General features: G+C 38.4%; 3 protein-coding genes and 1 non-coding gene across 6 annotated transcripts; 2 read left to right on the plus strand and 2 right to left on the minus strand.

The window, feature by feature from the left end:
• The first annotated feature begins 9,035 nt into the window (after positions 1 to 9,035).
• Positions 9,036 to 9,546, plus strand: LOC122568388. Its single transcript, XM_043728066.1, has 2 exons — positions 9,036 to 9,078; positions 9,140 to 9,546. Exons 1-2 carry the CDS (start codon positions 9,036 to 9,038, stop codon positions 9,544 to 9,546), a joined length of 450 nt encoding a protein of 149 aa, XP_043584001.1.
• A 4,183-nt stretch (positions 9,547 to 13,729) lies between these two features.
• LOC122568464 (polypeptide N-acetylgalactosaminyltransferase 35A-like) lies at positions 13,730 to 16,549 on the minus strand. The gene is made up of 7 exons (XM_043728214.1): positions 16,407 to 16,549; positions 15,939 to 16,287; positions 15,124 to 15,805; positions 14,918 to 15,035; positions 14,365 to 14,853; positions 14,171 to 14,302; positions 13,730 to 14,094 (listed from the first exon to the last, which is right to left on the minus strand). The coding sequence occupies exons 2-7, from the start codon at positions 16,285 to 16,287 to the stop codon at positions 13,933 to 13,935; spliced, it is 1,932 nt and encodes a 643-aa protein (XP_043584149.1). The 5' UTR covers positions 16,407 to 16,549; the 3' UTR covers positions 13,730 to 13,932.
• Positions 16,550 to 16,723: 174 nt separating this feature from the next.
• On the plus strand, positions 16,724 to 16,796 carry Trnar-ccu. Its single transcript has one exon. It is a non-coding gene; the product is annotated as a tRNA-Arg (tRNA).
• A 124-nt stretch (positions 16,797 to 16,920) lies between these two features.
• LOC122568465 (asparagine synthetase [glutamine-hydrolyzing]) lies at positions 16,921 to 19,694 on the minus strand. 3 transcript variants are annotated; one of them, XM_043728215.1, is made up of 10 exons: positions 19,554 to 19,694; positions 19,298 to 19,442; positions 19,067 to 19,192; positions 18,737 to 18,973; positions 18,495 to 18,669; positions 18,190 to 18,419; positions 17,992 to 18,119; positions 17,618 to 17,907; positions 17,314 to 17,548; positions 16,921 to 17,238 (listed from the first exon to the last, which is right to left on the minus strand). In XM_043728215.1, exons 2-10 carry the CDS (start codon positions 19,421 to 19,423, stop codon positions 17,058 to 17,060), a joined length of 1,728 nt encoding a protein of 575 aa, XP_043584150.1. In that variant the 5' UTR covers positions 19,424 to 19,442; positions 19,554 to 19,694; the 3' UTR covers positions 16,921 to 17,057. The 3 variants fall into 3 exon arrangements, with proteins under 3 accessions (XP_043584150.1, XP_043584151.1, XP_043584152.1); XM_043728216.1 differs by having other exon boundaries at positions 19,298 to 19,437; positions 19,554 to 19,689; XM_043728217.1 differs by lacking the exons at positions 19,298 to 19,442; positions 19,554 to 19,694 and having other exon boundaries at positions 18,737 to 19,014; positions 19,090 to 19,177.
• Between the last annotated feature and the right edge of the window lie 15 nt (positions 19,695 to 19,709).

Here is a 19,709-nt window from a genome sequence, read left to right on the forward strand (position 1 = left end):
AAAACAATAATAGAAAGAAGACTGAAGAAGAAGCACCCTGCAGACCTCACAATAGAACAATAAACAACCTGGAAGATGGAGTCCCGCTGGGGGTAACCATCCACATGCTATATTTCATCAAAACCCAAACTATAATATTTTACCAAATGTCCTAATGGACAAATTGTAAAATGATTTATTTAAAAATAAAAAAAAAAAATAAAAACACCTATTGTTCTAGTTGTTCTATACTGCAGGTGCTGCACAATGTGGCCATGTGCTGAAGGTGTTGCACGTTAGCATATACAAGAACATATTTAGTTGCACCACAAACGAGATATATTTGCCGTGGTTCCATACTACAAAGGCCTATTTCATTATACTGTTCTATGGAAAAGTTCATATTTTTCTATCCGAGATAGATAAATACTAGAATAACAAAACCGTGCAATAAGTAAACTCAGCTGCCTCAGAAAGAGAAATTAATTGTTTATTATATTTTTTTAGAGGAGAAAAGAAAATCTTTGCTTTCTAACGATAATAAGTCAGTGAAATGATGCAGTAATTTTAATATATTCTCCATACACAATAATTTTTTAGATTTAACATTAAATTTATTTTCCTCGCGAGAATGTTTTTGCTATATTAAAGCCTACGTTACTTCTATAGAACGTATTGTAAATATGATTGCCTTGAATTCGCCTTTAGTATTTTCATTATAAGTTATAAACTTCTGCATTTTTTATTTTCTGTTAATAAAAATTTTATTAACATATTAGTGAAATGCTCCCGATTAAAACCAAATACAATATTGCTATAAAATTCGGTTATGTCGATTGAGCTTATGAATCTTCTTTGATCATACTTGTCACTGTGCAATATCTAGCAACCTCCTAGCTGCTAAGACTCGTTTTACGTTTAACTCTTTGGACTCGAGAGACGACAGTCCCTGTTTATGTTAGATTTCGACATCTCCAATCGATGAGAGTGCAATATTAGTTTGTAAATTGATTCCTTAGCTCTTTGTGTTCTTTGTTAGGAAGTGTAAAGTGTTAGACTTTAAAATGGAGATGAAATATTTAATCCCATATCCCTCCGAAACTATGGTTCTGACAACGTCTCCAACGTTAGTTCGGATTCGATTCATGGCAAAAGTATTACAGTTTAGAAACCCTAAAAAAATGGTTTTCGGAAGTGAAATTAGCTCAAATGAAGATGAACTTGATTTTGTACTGTTGAAAAATTAGATCAATTGTATTCAAGAATGCATCTTAGTGAATGAATCTTTATAAATTATCATACAAAAAAAATATAGAAGTTAATATTACAAAATCATATTTTCAAAGATGTAAACATAGATAAATTATTAGAATATAATGTTTTTGTAAGTTAACTTGTATATAAAATCATTTTACGCTAGCTGTAAGACACGCGTCACGTATACGCTAAATCATCCGGAGTAGCTGCTACGCCCGACCGAAAAAGTCCTCGAGTGCAAAGGTTTAACCCTTTGTCCTGCAACAACGAGTGAAACTCGTGGTAAGAAATTTGGGCCAAAAACAATAAGCACGAGCCTGACTCGTGGTACTTCGTTCGGACCAAACTTAAACAATACGAGCCTAGCTCTTGGTATTTCATTCGAGACAAAGATAAACAACACGTGTCAGACTTATGGTTCAGTTGTCCTCGATATTTTCTTTAGTTATGTGTAATTCTTTTTACTTTCACACGTTTAGATTATAATTCCTTAAAAGAATTAAACGATCCTTATACTTATCATGTCAGCAAAAAGAAAATTTAATATTGATGACAGTAGTGAGAAGTGTGTTATTATTGCGGATAGTGATTCGGTAGATCCTTTTGATAATGATAGTGATGGTAGCGATATTGTGTTTCCTATTGTGTTTCATTGTTTCGAAAAATCTCACATAGCTGAAGGTTACTAATTTCTACGAGTTTCCTCAAAACATTATTAATTTAAACTACATTTACTTCTTACTATCTTTGCGAATACATTTGTACGAGCTTTTCTCGACGGTATTTATATTTTTAGAGGATTGTACGTGAGGTTTAAAGAACGAGATTGCGCGTTGTTGAAACCGTCGAATATATTTAAAATAACAAATTAATGTACAACCGTATATGCGAGTCGTTAGTACAAAATATAAATCGCCAAATAAAATCGCGGAATAAATACTCGTTAATGCTCGTCGCGTAACTCGATAAACACTCGTGAGATACTCGGAGATACTTTAGATAGTCTGTGTGATACACTGTGTCGCTCGCGATCGCGTCCGTTTATTTATACTTTTTTTTTTTTACGTAGAGAAATACTCACGGACACCCCGCCGCCCTCTGGGAGGCGATGGGGTAGTGTCGGACTCAAACCGACTAAAACCCCACGGTGGCCATCCTGACGTTTGGCAGGAGTGTCCCGAGGCCTCATTCGAATTACTGCCGGGGTACTCCTTCGTCTACTCCCCGGGTGTTCTGGGGAGCCTTTCCTGTCGATTTGGTCGCCATGAGAGACCACGCCTCCTAACGCCACGGACTACGGGCCGTCGTGCAAGTCTGAGGAGGTCCAGAAACTCCTTCGGCGTGACGATCCCTATGGCGACGTAGGGCGGCGGCGGAGTCGCAGCTTTTCGGCGGCTACCGACCGAAGTCCTACGGTGCGGAATTCTGGACGGGTGGCGCTGCTGCTCCCTGACTCTCTCTGCCAACTCTTTCGCGAGCATGACTTGCTCGCAGAAGGAGCGGAAGGCGTGGTACTCCCTTGTTGCCCCTTCAGCATAGCGTGGACGATCGCCGAGGAGGTAAAACTCTCACAAATGGCGAGCTGCAGTACACGGCGCGGATCTGCCCACGCTGGACAGAATTCCAACGTGTGTTGCGCCGTGTCTTGCTCTTCCTGACACTGGTGACAAGTGTCACTCACCTCCCGCCGAATCCTTAGCAGGTACTCCCCGAACGCTCCATGTCCTGTGAGCACCTGCGTTATCCTGAAGGTCAGCAGGAGCCGCTACGGTCCCTCCGTGCCTCCCAATTAGGGAGAACAGCTCTTACACCACGGTGAGTCCGCACCGCATCCTCGGCGAGGAGATCGGAGCGCCACCGCTGCCAGGTCTCTATCCTCGCCTCTTCACGGATGTCCGAGGCCATCTGCCTCGCGACAGGGAGAGTAAGCCCGCTCGAGCCCAGGCCCCTTAGGTGCTGATACACCCGTCGGAACGCCAAGGTCTGAAGCTCGAACGGAGGGGAAACCGCCAGGACAGACGCCGACAAATAGGATATGGTTCGATATCCTCTAACGATCCTAATGGCGGTCGTCCTGTGCAGCCTCCTCAACGGGAGTAGACTTCGACGGTTCGCCATCAGACCTTCCGCCCACACCGGGGCCCCGTAAAGAATACGGGATAGAACCACCCCCTCGGACAGCCGACGAACTCCGACTCGGGCCCCGCCGATATTCGGCAGTAGGCCGGATAAAGCGTTGGTTGCGGCCGTTACTTTAGGGATCAGGAGCTCGAAGTGCGGCTCGTACGTCCACAGACTGTCGATGGTGAGGCCCAAATATCTCATCTGGAACCCCACCTGGATATCCTCTCCACCAATGTCCATGTAAAGGCCGGGCGGAGGTGTTCCTCTTCGCCGGGGGTCGTAAAAACAAATGACTTCGGACTTGGCGGGGGTACGCTCAAGCTCAGCCTCCGGATGAACTGAATGGCGCACACCACCGTGAGCTCGATAAGGCGCAGCGCCTCGTACCATCAACGCCCCCCGGCCAGGACCAAGGTGTCGTCAGCGTAACACACCATGCCTGTCCTCGGGGGCAGGGGACAGCGAAGGACCGCGTCGTAAGCGATGATCCAGAGGACAGGGTCCAAAACGGAACCCTGTGGAACACCTCGCTCGACGGGCCTTCGCTCTTCGCCATATCTGCCGATGTACTCGACCCACCTGTCATCCAGGTAGGCCCGGATGACCCGAACAAGTTAGGGAGGCACTTTGAAGTTTTCTAGGGCCTCCACTATCTCCTTCCATGGTATGGCGTTGAACGCGTTGGTGATGTCCAAGGACACAGCTAACGCCACACCAGTCCGGGAAACCATGGTCTCCGACATGGCCCTCACACGATTCACCGCGTCCACGGTCGAGCGGCCCCGGCGAAAGCCAATATGGCTGTCGTGCCAACCGGGTACCCTCCCCGCTTTCTGGGTCTTTAGACGGGTGGCAACTATTCTCTCAAAAAGCTTGCTCACCTCGTCCAGAAGACATACCGGCCGATACGTGGATGGTGAGTCAGACGGACGACCCTCCTTCCGCAGCAGGACCAGCCTAGCTGTCCGCCATATCCGCGGGTAGACACCCCCCTTCAGACATCTGCTATATAAATGCCGCAGACGGGGAGCCAAGATGTTCATGGACTCCACCCAAATCCGACCTGGGATCCCGTTCGGACTCGGTGCCATATCGCGAGATGCTATCCTCTTCGTCGCTACCAGAGCTTTTCTTCAGTCACGGCCAATTTTTCCCGCTACTCTAACGACCGAGTGGAGGATGACTGCGACTCTCTCGCAATGTCATCTTGCCGTGGTAACAATGTCCCGATGACATCGGCAAGCAACTCCGGGTCCATGTTGGCGGTCAGTAGGGGGCCCAGTGGCGTAACATTTTCGTAACGGTACGGTAAGGCCGCCCTCTCGGATCGGAATCGACCGCCTCAACAAGGTCCATCCAGGACCGGGCTCTCGCAATCTTGATCTCCCGCTGTAAGGTATGTCGAGTGTCTCTGTACGCTTCGTAACGGCGGGAAATCTCGTCTGCGTCATGAATCCGTCTGCGGTGTACCCTCCGAAACGTTCTGCGGGCGCAAACGTAGCGGGCGCGAAGCTCCGCGATTTCAGGGGTTCACCAATACACAGCCGAGGTGCGTCTACCACCGGGTACAGAGCGCGGCATCGAGGCGTCATACGCCGCGCTCATGCCTTGCCGGACGGCCTCCGTCTCCTCATCTACGTCGCGCCTTGGCAGCTTCCCAGCTCTAAAGGCCCACGATGGCTGCCGCCTGGAGCGTGTCGTTATCTCGCTCCTTCAGACGCCATCTTGATGGCGGTGGGCGCGAGTGCCTCGCTCCTGGGGTGCTGCAGGCTCGCGTAGCGGGCGAGACCTCGGGAGCCACCTTCATAAAGATGTAAAGGTAGTCCGATAGAGTCCCAGTTTCCTCGTCTACTCCCCAATCCGAGATCTGTCGGAACTCACTAGGGGTGGCCCACGTAAGATCAACTACGGAGTATTCCCTCCACATTACACAAGTGCTCGCCGAGCCCCTGTTGACCAGCAGGAGACCGAGGCTAGGAGCCCAATCCGACAGCTCCCGGCCGCGGGCGTCCGTCCTGGGGTTTCCCCACTGCGTGGTATGGGCATTAAAGTCTCCCAGAACGAGGACTTGCCGGGGAAGATATCGCCACGCAGTCGCGGACCCCGTCCAAAAAGCTGTCGAAAGCGCTGTTGGAGGAAACGTAAACGCCCACCATTATCATGCTGGCCCATTCGATCGCGACGAATCCGTTGCCACGGTCGAGAAGGGTACCGGAGGCGGACGTGCCTAGCGTTGACGTCCAAGTCATGGCGACTAAGCAGTCCAGGTCCGAGACCCAGATAGGGAAATCGATTACTCGATAGGGCTCAGCCACCATCGCCAAGGCGAACCTGCTCTCCTAGATGGTCTGGAAGAGCAGGTCTTGCGCCCGCCTCGATCGGCCTAAATTTGTCTGGAGGATGCGGTAGAACTTATTGTACCAATTCCATGGCCTCCTCCCGGCCATCTACCGCTTTGGCAGTGCTTCCTTCGACTAGCGGCTGGCTAGCCGCGTTGTCGCCCTGCCTTGCTGCCCCAGCGGGTTCCCGCCTGTTCTTCCTTGCCTTGGGGAGATTGCACGCCCATACGGTGGGCGGCGGGTGCACCCAGGGATTCACACAAGTCAAGTATCAGGGCAGCCTCTGGCACGGTGGCCGGATTCGCCACACCTGTAACATAGGTGTAATCGGTCCACCGTGGACACGCACGTCGCCCTGACATGTCTGAGCTTCAAACATTTGAAGCACTGCAAGGGCTTCTTCCCGATGGCTTCGACTCTTGCAGTGGACCAGCCCAGGGCGACTCTTTTTGCCTGGGAAAGCTTGCGCGCTCCGGCCAATGGGCAACGCATTCAGGCCGAGCCAAGGCCGCTTCTGGAGGTGTCGATCTCCCCGATCTGCACCTCCGCACTGTCACATCCCACGGCCAGCGCCAGGGCGCCCCGCAGCTCTTCCTTGTCTACGGACACGTCAAACCCGACCACACGCAACTCCGTCATCTTGGCTGGAGCCAAGATCGGGCCGGGTTCAAGATCTGTGCAAGACGCGTCGCCAGTGTCACAAGGTAAATTTGACTCATTATGTGATAAGATAGCTAATCCCAAGCGCCTTATCATGAGTGGCCGCCAGGGTAACATCCAGTCACTCTAAACATATGATACATGCGTACGACCAAAGTCTAGGGTAACATCCAGTCACTCTAAACGTATGATACATCCGTACGACCAGAGTCTTTCTCCCACTCCAACAAATAAAATACTCCTCCCAAAATCACCCGAGCTAATCTGCATAAGTCCGAACTACCCTGTCTATCGTTGTAAACCGCGAACATCATAAAAAGTTTACCATTAATCATTGTATAAGTGTGTGGAAATAAAGAGCTCGATCTCCTGTTTTGAGATCGACATTTTTTCTGTCATTTTGTTGAATTATTACGCGACACCAACGTGAACGCCTTTTCCCGGTCTTTGTCGCCGGCGACCTCTACAATAATAGCGCCAGTCATGGCCTTGCGCATCCTAACAGTCTCGATGTCAACTTCGGCTAGCAGGATTTTCCCTCTAGCCGCCTTTATCACCTTCGCGTACGATGTCGTCACACGCTCAAGAAGGCCATCCGCTCAGAAACAGTAATCAGAGATAAGACATAGACTCCGAGCTTCAGACTACTTTCGACACATCACCACCTTATCATTATAATCTACACCAAGGCTGTGACGCACCTTAGTCCACATCAGGATAGGACATTGACTACCGAACTTCGGACTCCCTTGGACACATCACCATCCTATCATCATAGCCTATACAGAAGCTATGACACACTTTAGTCTACTCTTTAGTCCTCGACCTTCGGATACTTCTTCACATCATAACCTACACCAAACCCCTCAACATCCTAAAACCAAAATGTATATAAGCCGAGACTTCAGACAGCTCGGGCAGTTCTTGCTCAGCCCTTTCTCCGGTTCAGTGTCAGTCTATTGCTTGTAAGTGGTAAATTTGTAATAAAGGAGCTTAGTAGTTGGGTTACGACTCAGTATTCTCTTCTTTTATCATTCAACCCTGAATTCTACATGACAATGTCTTAGCCCCCTCGCTCAGGGTCAAAGTAACCACTGACGATCGCGGTAAGCGAGAGAGCACGGTCTTCCTTGGTGTTGAAACCGGCGCTCCTTTCGAGGTTTTTGTTGAAGTCCCTGTCGATGCGGCGGCCTTGGGTTTCGAGGTGTAATTTGCCCTTCTCCCAGGCTGTGCACCTTTTGTAGGCGGAGCCGTGTTGACCTGGCTCTCCGCCGCACTTCTAGTGGTTTTCTTCTTTCTTCCCTTCTTTTTCTTCGACCGCACCACCCTCCACTCACTACCCTGCTACTCCCGAGGGAGCGATGATGACGCCATCGGTTTTGTCTGGGCCGTGATGACCTTTATGATAGAGATTCCGAGTTCTTCGACCCTCCTCTCAAGGGCAGCGAGGCACTCATTACCATCATTCTGTCCGTTTCTCGGAGGACGCCTCGACTCAGAAGCCAAGACGCCACACCGAGAACACTCTCGGGGCGCGCTCATCGCCATTCCCGCTAATTCTTTTCGGAATTCTAATTCTTTCTGTTTTGTTGAATGTCGGAAAAGTGATCTGCTCCAAAGAAAGTAATCAGATATCTCTTGATTCTTGAATCGAGATTGGATATCTGGCTGACTGAATAGATGATAACCAAGGTGCAGACTAGATCATATCGCATCATGAATAAACAACAAATACACAATTAGTATTAAACACTTAATATTATACCGATGACAATGTATACAAAGTTATTCACTTAACTCGGAACTCGTGCTGCGACAACATTGAGAATGACAACAGTGTATCATGTACGTGTACTGCTACAATCAAATGTTGCAAATCATCTATGATGAATACTGTTGAATATTGATGTTAAATCAATCATCTAGAGATACGTTCGGTTTCTTATCGTTCTAACATAAATAACTTCCGTCCTTCACTAATTAGTCCAAGCGGTACCATCGCAGTGTGAGAGTTAAATTAATTTCTATTTTTTTAAACTGTTCTGTCTAAATATGAATTGTGTGAGCTGTCTTATTGTATCTCAATTGCTTTACTTCTTCCTTATTGTTACATTCGACGTATTCACAGCGGAGCGATCCAAAATCAGGTTATAGCAATTAATTTGTAAAAAGAGATTAACAAATTTTAAATTATGACGTAAAAGAAAATGTTTAATATGTTAAAAATGTAAATTACCGGACGAAACAGAAAAGGGCCTTGATGTTTGCAAGAATGTGGACAATTTTCGTTAATAGCTCTGGCAGTTGAATGTAATTTTATATTTAAAATAAATTACATTGTAATTAGATTTTAGGTGAGCCTAACCCAAGATATTAGTTATTAGAAAAAAAATTAAGTTACATGTGGGAACAAAATTGGGTGCGCCTGCTGGCTTTGGAAACGAGCAGGGGCATGAAATCGTCTAGCAAAAGTGCCAGACTCGCTTTCTCAGCGATCGTCTTCTCCTTACTGTGACGTCAAATTTAACACTACACTACCACGCCAGTCAAAATTCCTGCTTCATGTTACATTTTTTCTCCGCAATGATGTAATGACTTTTGCAGAGATAGCTAAAGGAATAATACAATAAACTTTAATTTTGTTTTATTCATTTAGAATGAAAGTACTTTTGTATCATGGCTACTTATACCAGTACCAGTCAAATTGACTGGTTATTCTGTAGAGCACAGTCGTTGGAATAAGACCAGATTTTTCGTTTTATAAAGCATATTTTTAAAAGCCTTGGAAGCATCCGAATTGTTGCAAAAACTGAAAAGGATACCAATGGAATGCTTTGATATCGAGAATAGTGAATTCTCTGAGTGTGAAGGAAGTGAACCAGGGGAAAGAGAAATTGAAATTTGTAGTGATAAACGTAATAGTAACATTAGCGACAAAGAAAATAAATCCTCAGAAAGTAAGTCAGAGAACATTTTGAATGCACGCAAAAGAAGACGTGCTCGGGTGCTTTCAAGTTCTGAAAGTGAAATAGAAAATGTACAAGCTAGTCTAAATGAAATTGCCGTAAACGAAACCAAATGGGAAAGAATTCAAGAAGGGTCAGCTTCTGGGAGATTACCCTTGCACAATATATTCAAAGACATATCCGGCCCACAGGATATGCAAAAAAAGTATCACGAAAGATAAAGTAATTAGCGCATTTTCCTTACTGATCGACAGCCATATGTCGCAACGTATAATATCTTGCACCGAATCAGAAGACTCTCGAGTTTTGGGTAAAAAATGGACCCTTACAGAAATAAAATTGAAAGCATTCCTTAGAATATTGTACGGGGAGCATACGGAGCGAAAAATTTAAAACTTTCATATTTGTGGAGTACAAAATAGGGACCAAGCTTCTTTTCCAGCACAATGAGTCGGAATGAGTTTGTCGAAATATTGACATTTATTCGATTTGATAAAAAAGATGATAGAAGTCAACGTTTGAAAAATGACAAATTTGCACTAATATCATTCGTATGGGACAAGTTTATTGAAAACAGCCAGAATTTCTATAAATCTGGTGTAAACATTACAATAGACGAGCTACTTTTCCCAACAAAAGCCAGATGCAGGTTTACGCAATATTTACCGAATAAACCCGACAAATTCGGAATTAAATTTTGGCTGGCATCTGATGTTTAAACAAAGTATGTTGTAAATGGATTTCCTTATTTAGGAAAAAGCGAAAAGGGCCTACCTGAAACGGTCTAATTTTATAATAAAACAAAATTTTTGGTAGATATAGCAAACCAAATGGCAAAAAAATATAGCGTGAAATCGGGATCAAGAAGGTGGCCATTTCCAAGTATTTTTTAATATTTTAGATTTAGCTGGCATAATTGCTTGGATTTTATATAAAAACACCACATCTAGAAAAAATTTTATGTTTCAATTAGCAGATCAACTTGCCGCTGACAATAAAAAATCACGGATAGAACATAGAGCATCTGAGATCGGAAGTACGTCAAAGAACTCACCTTATTCTCGCAAATGGTATCAGATAGGGTACTGTAATAATAATAAGACCACCATCATTTGCAATCTTTGTAAAAAATATGTTTGCGAAAAATGCACACAGAAGAATGTTTGCGTTTGTAAGAAATGTGAAGAATGATAAATTTTGTACTTAATAATTTAAATTATATTTATATTTTATTTATTCTATTACGCTTATTACGCTTATAATTATATTATTATATTATACTTCTTATATTTACCAATGGAAATTTATTTTAACATTCTTGTTACCAAAGGTTTTGGTACTGAATATTCTTCATTATTGTGTTTATTGTTAATGTTGTTGTTATATAGTTTTTATGATCTCAGAACATGGAGTTCCTTTTGTGAGATAATAATAGATCAATAAATATAAAAATATTCTACTATTACGTATTTTTTAAAGATCAGTCATTTCGACTGGCTTTCGTAGAGATAGCTACGTCTCAAATGCCGGTAGTTCTAGTGTTAAAATCCTTCGGCGACTACCAAACCGCTCTCTGTTCTCGCCTAATCATACTTCTAACAACAGCTCATGGCGAGCGACATTTGACTGTAACAATAAGCGTACATGTTACAATGTTGCCACTCTCATATGTTTTCGCGAACGCGTGTTCCGAGTTAAGTGGATAACACTGTATATTGATTACCGGTCGCCGATCGCTTAGCTTCTGTTTATAAAGAAGGGTCGACCGAGTTTAAAGGCTCTGTGCACAACCTACATATGTGAGACTATAAGAAACGTCTGTTACAACTTATAATTCAATTAAAAGTGAATATCATTAATGTATTAAGTTTGGGTTTGGGTTAAGCTTCTCAATCCGATCATCGTGAAGTGTAGACAAATAATAAATTATGTAATTATAAAGATAGTAGATGAATGGATAACTGATTATTTTACAAAAAGTACAATTGTTCTTATTTTGCGGAGGCGTTTTCGGTCGCCTCTCGGTGGCTTAGATTGAAAAAATTAACCCAAATCCAATACATTGATTATATTTATTCACTTTTAATTAGATTACTCCAGATATTTCTTACAGTCTCACAAATACATGTTGTGCATAGAACTTCTAAGCTCCCTTGTTTATAAACAGAAGATAAACAGTCAACGGTCAACAACCAAACAGACGCATATGCTGTTGTCACGTCGGAGACACGGGAAATCACGAAATTGACAGATTACCGGTGATCTCCTCGCGTTGCAGTTTGAACGTTTCACAAATAAGGTAAAGAAATGAACTTTAGATATAGTAGTAAAATTTATTGTATGAATCCAACAGAGTGACGGTTCAGAGTTATAACAGAGAACGTCGAGAGCTGATTTTAGGAAGGTTTATATACTATGGGTTTGGCTCCTATGGAAGGCGTGTCGCCGGGATCCAAGTCAGAGGTTGCCATGCTGTTACTGTTTTCTGACACTGGAACACTCTCTACATTGTTATTTCGATGGCCTGCAGGATGTTCGTTAGACTCTCTTGGTTTTTCTATTGCTAATTTATGGTTCTGTGACACTGTCAGGGACATACAATTATAGACAGAATGTAGTGTAGTGGTACCGACAATTTCTTGCGAATATCTCGTAAACTAAAGTCAAGCAGCAGTTATATATATCGCAAAAAGTTGTTCAAAATATTGATTTCTACAACATATCTAAAAATTATTCAAATCAATGAAATGGGTGCGATATCGACAATTACCATGGTCTTTTTACCTTGTTCACCCATTTAAGACCCAGGGGTCATTGAAAAAACAGGGTCGAAAAATCCCGAACAGCGAAATAACGCTTGTCTGAATCAATTGCGAAGAGAACCAAGCGGCGCAATAGTGTTCGTCATATTTGTTACTTTATGAAATACATCTATATTATTATATATGCGTACTATTAGTTTATAAATATTTCATGTTTTGTCCAATCAAAATTATTGAGAAGATAACAATGAAATAGAAAATACCGTCAGTCGTCCTTTCCGACACAAAATCTAAACAGCGTGATTGCGCTGCTTGAGACTCAAACAGTTAGGGAGCAATGGACATAATATTTGCAATTAAGGCGAGTAAAAGTGAAAATAGAAAATTTGACCCTACATATTGTATGTCGAAATCACTGTAAAGCTATATGCCATTTTTTCATGGCTGTATCGTAAAAATTGTCTGGGAACCGAAGATCAACTTCACTTTTTTAAATGAAACGTTTTACATTTTTTAATACATTAATCGATTCATCATAGCATTCCTTATAAAAAATTATTAACCTATTTATGTCGAAAATTTATTAGTAGTGCACAAAAAACTTGTTGCGAGGGTTTAAAAATATAAATAAAATTAATAAATTTTGGGTTTTTATCAATTAGCAGCCAAATGTATATACCGTATTTTATGACAGAAAATTTCTTTGTCATTATGATATTCATTATTTATGTCAATATTATACTTTCGAGAGAATCTAATCTGATCTATCTATTTGTTTGAATCGAATCACGTTAACTTTTGGGTTTCCCAGCTATATAGAAATAATGTTATTGGTTAATAGCTATTTCGAATGATCGATGTACAAATCTTTTTATTAGATGTCATTTTTGTAGGTGGTTTGTAAGGCTGCCTGATGCGAGTACAAAGGAGTGAAGGCGTGTGGGTCATCAGAAAATCTGTATGTTGTTTTGTTACGATGCGCGACATACATTTTGTCCTGAAGATAACGGATTTCGGTACATGACTTTTCCGAAATTTCATCGGAACTCATTAAAATCATCACATAAAATCATTGAGGAAAAGGCCCCTTGATAAGCTTTTGTAAGTCACGAGGCAATCTCATGCTAGCCCGAGTTAAATGGGCCTTCAAGGCACTTGAACTTAGCTTAAGTAGAAATGGTTCCATATATATGTACAGAATCGATTTTTCAAGTGGCTGGGTCAGTTGGGTTGCTAATGGAAACGGCTTCATATAAATAGATTGAAGCAAATGTTCTTGGATTAGCGTAACTTGCCAGTGGATCTCCAGCTTAAACCTTGATGACACATTATTTATGGTTCCGATACCGCATAACACACGACACGTTGAGCTTGACATCTGCATTTAACTGCACTGACTTACATTGACTTGAAGTTACAATGTATGTACAAATATACATATATGTACATATCTACACATATGATTAAATATGTATATGTTTTATATGTTTCTACTTTCAGAGAAATTCATTTCTATTAATAAAATATCAGCTATAATAACCGTTCCATAATATTAAAAATTGGTTAAAATTGTATTTAAAATTGTTTAAAAATTCAATTTTTACTTTTATACATTTTTAATAATAATAATAATTATTTCATCTTCATAATGTAAAATAACATTATAGAATGCAACGTATAAAACAATATAAAAATCCTAAAAATTTCATAATAATCTATTCCATATCACAAACGCTTGTTAAAATTTATGATAATATTTATGATAATTTTCCTCTTATTACCTTTTTTCTCTAAAAATCTATTTTTTATCTTTTATTTCTGTAACTACCATTACCCCATTTGATGTCACCTAATTTCTTTTAAAAGAATTTTAGAGTGTACCAAATCCCATGATATAGAGCTTGTATCTTTTTTAGTACACAAATCCATTACTATTTGTGTACTTTTTACTCCCCGCATTATTCCCAAGCATGTGCCAGCTGCCATGTTATATATAGGTGTATTATTCTAAACAAAATATATTTACTCATTAAATATAATATAATTTAAAATTGTAAATATTGGAGAACTAATAAGTACTTACAGTATTTTTATGATGCCATTCTTGATTGCCACCCATCTCATGACATTTTCCAAGCTTTGGAACTTTCTCAGCTCCTTCCATGCAAAGCATCTGGCCAAGTACTAATTCGTTTTTACCAGTCTCAAACCACATCTATGAAAATTGAAATAAATTTAAAGAAACTTAATTTGAAGAGATGTAATGTATTTAATTACCTGTGATTTAATTCTTAAACATGGTGCTAATATAAGCTTAGAACCTTTTGTTTTAATATCTTTCTCACTTTGAATGCATAATGCTGAATTAGAAAGTCTAATTTGATATTGATCAGTATAATTTCTTTTTCTAGAATGCCAGGGTTGTATCGGTTTCTGTTCGATTTTTGCCCATTTATCTTTTAATCTATTTTTATTATCATCTGGTAATGCTAGTTCAGGGTATACTACATTTAAGTACCATGCAAAATTTTTACATTTTAATCTCTTTCTTAAATTTAATCTTTCCGAAATATCACCGTAATCAACTTTTTGAACATTTTTTAAAAAGTAATCTTTATATTCATCTAACCAAACATGTGCGACGCGTAATGAATTTTTCAACATAGTATCATGTTGATCAAATGTACCATATGGTCTCCTTCTTCTAAATACATGTCCAACTCTTGAGCATGGTATTAATTCAATACTTCCACCACACATCCAAATCTAAAAGACATTACAAATTATTATTGGAATAAAAAATATATGGTTAAAAAAATTATTATCTTACTCTAAATGATATTTCAAGATTTTCACCACCCCAGATATCCATACCAGCATCATATTCTCCCAATTTTGTAAAGTATTTTCTGTCCATTGCAAATAAACCTCCAGCCATTGTTGGAGACCTATTGAATAATAATTGCTAACATATATATTACAGGAAACTGTTATATTAGTACATATGTAACTAAATAAGTACACATATATTCTCACTTTATAGGTTTTATAAAATCTTCATCATGGACAAATGTACCAACTGGCACATTATCCCATTTAAAATGCAAACCCCAATTAAAACCTCCTCTTACCAGAGGACTACCAGTATATTGAAATGTATCTGGATTAATTATATCAATAACTGGCATGGCAATGATAGTTTTTGAATGAGCAATTTGTGAGAGGAGGGGTTCTATCCATCTTTTGTTTACTTCTATATGACTGTCTAAGAAAATTAAAACTTCTCCAGTTGCTTTCCTTGCACCAAACATTCTTGCTCTGATCAATCCTTCTCGTTTTTCTGTTTTAAAAAATTTCACTTTACCATTAAAATTGTTGGCAATGTACGTGTTAATTTTTTCATGTAACGCTTTGCTATCACTCCAATCATTTACTAAGATAATTTCATGTAGAAGACTTGCAGGAGTTCTATCAATAATGGAATGCAAGGATCTTAAAAGTGTCATATAATGTTCATTATAAAAACATATAACAATACTAGCATTTGGTAACTTAGAAGAATACTTTTGTATTTCACATAATTTATGCCTTGTATCTGGTAATTCTCTATGCAACCCAATGTTATCTGATACTAATATATTAAAGGAATAATTTTTATATCCTTCATCTCGTTTTCGTTGATCTTCAAAATTTTTTACCATTCCTAGTTCATCTAAACCTATAAATAAATACAATATCAATATGGAATCGAATTAATGGTTTAAAAAACAATTATACATGATATAATGATAAATAATATTAAAAAATATTATATCAAAAATTAAAAATAAATATTAGCTTTTTGAATATACCTTGTCCTAATGTAACAGCAGGTTTTACTGGTACAGGTTGTAATTGCTGTAATAGTTTGTCACTATTTTTAAAGGCATTTCTCCTTAAATTATAAGTGCCTTTATCTATCATACTTTGTTTGTCATGATGAGCAATTAAATTATTGTGGAATTTAAGATGTTGATTACTATAAGTTTTATGATAAAATTGAGATTCTTTTCCCAACTTTGAATTCTCTAATACTAACATTGTTGGATTTGCAGTATTAGTATTTTGAGATAATCTTGAATAAAGATATAAACTAGAGGCCCATGTTAATGAAGCTATTATTATTCCAGATATAAAAGAAACATATCTTGTTGACATCATCTGTAAAGAATAAAAAAATAACATAGCTTGTATTATATACAACGGTATATTTACTACTAACATTACTTTTATTAAAAGCAATTTACGGCAAGCAAAAGATTACATATGCTCCAACTTACGTTGGAATATTTCTTTCTAGCCCTATTCAAATTCTGACTATCTGATGAAAGTGCATTCTAAAGATAAAAAGAGCACACAACGATGTTACTACAAGATACTATGTGTCACCATTTTGTAATTTACCAGTATAACGTATAACAGCTGCATTATTGATTTCTAATTATTTTATGATATATGTGTATATATAGATATATGTGTGCAATAGAAAAATGTAAATATTTTAGGAATAGTATTTATATCTATATTAATTTATTAATAATATTTATCTTTTTATATTTTTACAGCAATTTAAAGATGTAAGAATTCTCTTCTACAAGCCCCTGTGGCCTAATGGATAAGGCATCGGTCTCCTAAACCGGGGATTGTGGGTTCGAGTCCCACCAGGGGTAATTTCAATTCAATAAATTTTTTTCCTTATAATAAAAAATTATTTCGTATCTTTACGTTTCTCGCCATTAGTATTTATCATTACTGTCTTTAGAAATGACAGAAAAATTAATAAAGACAAGGTAATTTATTTATACAAATATTTTAGTACTCAAATGTTTACATTATTGCAACAGAGAAAATATTCTTTTACAGACATTCCTTACACATTGTTTTTTTAACTAATTTATATAATAATTAAATGTCTGTGCATATTCAGGATATTAATTGATTCTTGCATTTTTAATCTCTGCTTTATTTTTTTTATGATTGTTTTCTACATCTGCTTTATAATGTGCAATAAATCTTGCAGATGGATCACAAACTCCCTTTGTCCACCGTGGCATCCAAAAGTATGGCATAAAATTTTTAGCTTGTTCTGCATAATGTTTGTCAAAAACTTTTCTGAAGTATAAAAATTAATATTTATTTTTAGAGTACTAGTAAAGCATAAAGTAAGTACAAAGATAAATATTAAACCTGTAATAAAGAGCTTCTTTGGTTTTTGGAGGACAATGAGGGAAGTTTAAATAAGCTTTTTCTAATTCTTCGTGTGAAATACGGGTATCTACTATGTCATCTATAATATGGAAAAGCGATTTCTTAAACGATGTTACACCATCGCTGAAAGCTTCTTTATGTCTCCATAATATATTTGACGGTAACAGATTCGTATCATCAAATGCAGATCTTAATAAATATTTTTCAATTCCTCCTGTAGTGAATAATACATTTAAATTTTAATTTAATCCGTCAATTTTTATTTTATTTTATTAGATCATACCTTGAGGCTGTCTTGAAGCAGCATCTAATGATAGATAATAATTTGTGAATTGGATATCTAAGAATGGAACTCGTAATTCTAAACTAAATGCACTGGTTGTTCTGTCTGCTCTCAAGCTATCATATAAATATATATCTTTCAATAATCGAACAGACTCATTGTGAGCTTCTGTTGCATTTGGTGCATCTCTGAAATAAATGTATCCTTGTGCCAACTCGTCTGCACCTTCTCCACTAAATATTACAGTTGCTTTTGTGTTATATTTTATGTATCTTGAGATAAGATACATACTGAAAATAAAATTAATATCTCTGAACATGTACAAATTATTTATTCATAAAATTAAGATACTTTGTTGGAAGAATGTAATTTACCCAATAGACGCTCGAATTGTAGTAATATCACAGGTCTCTAATTGATAAATGAGTTTGTCCAAAATATCAACTACATCATCTTTGGAAAATATTACTTCATGATGTTCTGTTCCTATATGTTCTGCAACCTAATAAATATTATTATACTTAATTATGAACCTGAGGAACGTATCATTACATAAAAATGTAACTTTCAACCTGTCTGGCTGCAATAATATCTGGGCTGTCTCCCATACCAATTGCGAAACTTTTTATTTTATATGGCAATTTCATCTCCTTTGCATGTTTTACAAGTAAAGCAGCAATTAAACTGGAATCTAGGCCACCTGATAATAGGCAACCAACTTCTCTGTCACACATGAATCTTTTTTTCACAGCAACCGAAAGTAGCTTTCTTATATTTCCATATACATCTGTACTACTCAAACCTGAAATATAATTTATTAGATTATTTTGTTTATTTAAGGTTTATAAATACTACAATATTACATGTTTCAACAAACTATTATAAGGAACAAAAGCTGCAAAATGAGGCTCGTCTCCAGGTTGATAATAGTTTACTTTTGTTAATAATTTCGTTCTACCATCGTTTAAAATTTCATATTCTTCATAACTTCCTGGTTGAAATGGCTCCAATGTCCATTTCGATGTCATTTGTTTAGTTATTTCCATAAGCCCCTAAGAAAACATTTTAATATAAAAAATGTTTATTTCATACTGAAAGAATATACATTTAATTTATTACTTTGCTCTCTGAACAAATCCCAAGTTGTCCATCATCAGAGCTTAATCGGAAAAGAGGTCTAATACCATAGGGATCTCTACCAATAAGAATCCTTCTACTTTCAATATCCATTAAACAGAATGCAAAAACTCCATCAAGCATTTTTGTCACATTTTCAATACCAAGATGTACATATAAATGTATTATCACCTCAACATCACATCTGGTTGTATATGTAAATCCATGTTCCATACCAAGCTATAAAATTACGTTTATTATGTAATAAGTGAAACAATTATCTGAAAATAAAATAATATTTAAATAAACAATAACGAATAATGACAGTGTTACCTTTTGACAATTATAAATTTCACCATTGCATAGTAAAAATAAATGTGGATATTGATAAAGTCTCATTGGTTGCATTCCATGAAGATTGTCTACAATTGCTAATCTATGAAACCCAAGATAACCATTCTGCAAGAAAAGATTGCAAAAATTTGTTTATATTATATAATTACGTTAATAAATGTATATATAATTGTTTGAAAAGTTCTTCGAAAAGTTTTAATGAAATCATACCTTAACTGCATGATCAAATTCAAGTTTAAATGCTTCTGGACCACGATGTGCTATCCTCTCAAAGTTTTCAGAAATATTGGTTAAAGATGGTACATCTAATCCAAAGAGAGCCCAAATTCCACACATCTTATATTTTTTAACTGTACTAGTTCATAACAAATTATTATCGATTTATAATGTAAACATCTTGTATGGAAAGGTTAAAGCATGTACTAAATAAACACTCAATTAAAATATTAATAACAATAAAAAGTACCTTTCGAGGAATTGTTAAGAGTATCTTACGAAAAATTGAATTTCTCTTTCGTTTTAATTGTTATTATATGTACATACATGTATACAACACATATAGTAATTGAAGCGACAGATGTTAAGAGTGAATGAACACGTGTCCATTACGAACACGCTATTC

Source organism: Bombus pyrosoma, linkage group LG6 (genome assembly GCF_014825855.1).
Source record: "Bombus pyrosoma isolate SC7728 linkage group LG6, ASM1482585v1, whole genome shotgun sequence".
NCBI classification, from domain to species: Eukaryota; Metazoa; Arthropoda; class Insecta; order Hymenoptera; family Apidae; genus Bombus; species Bombus pyrosoma.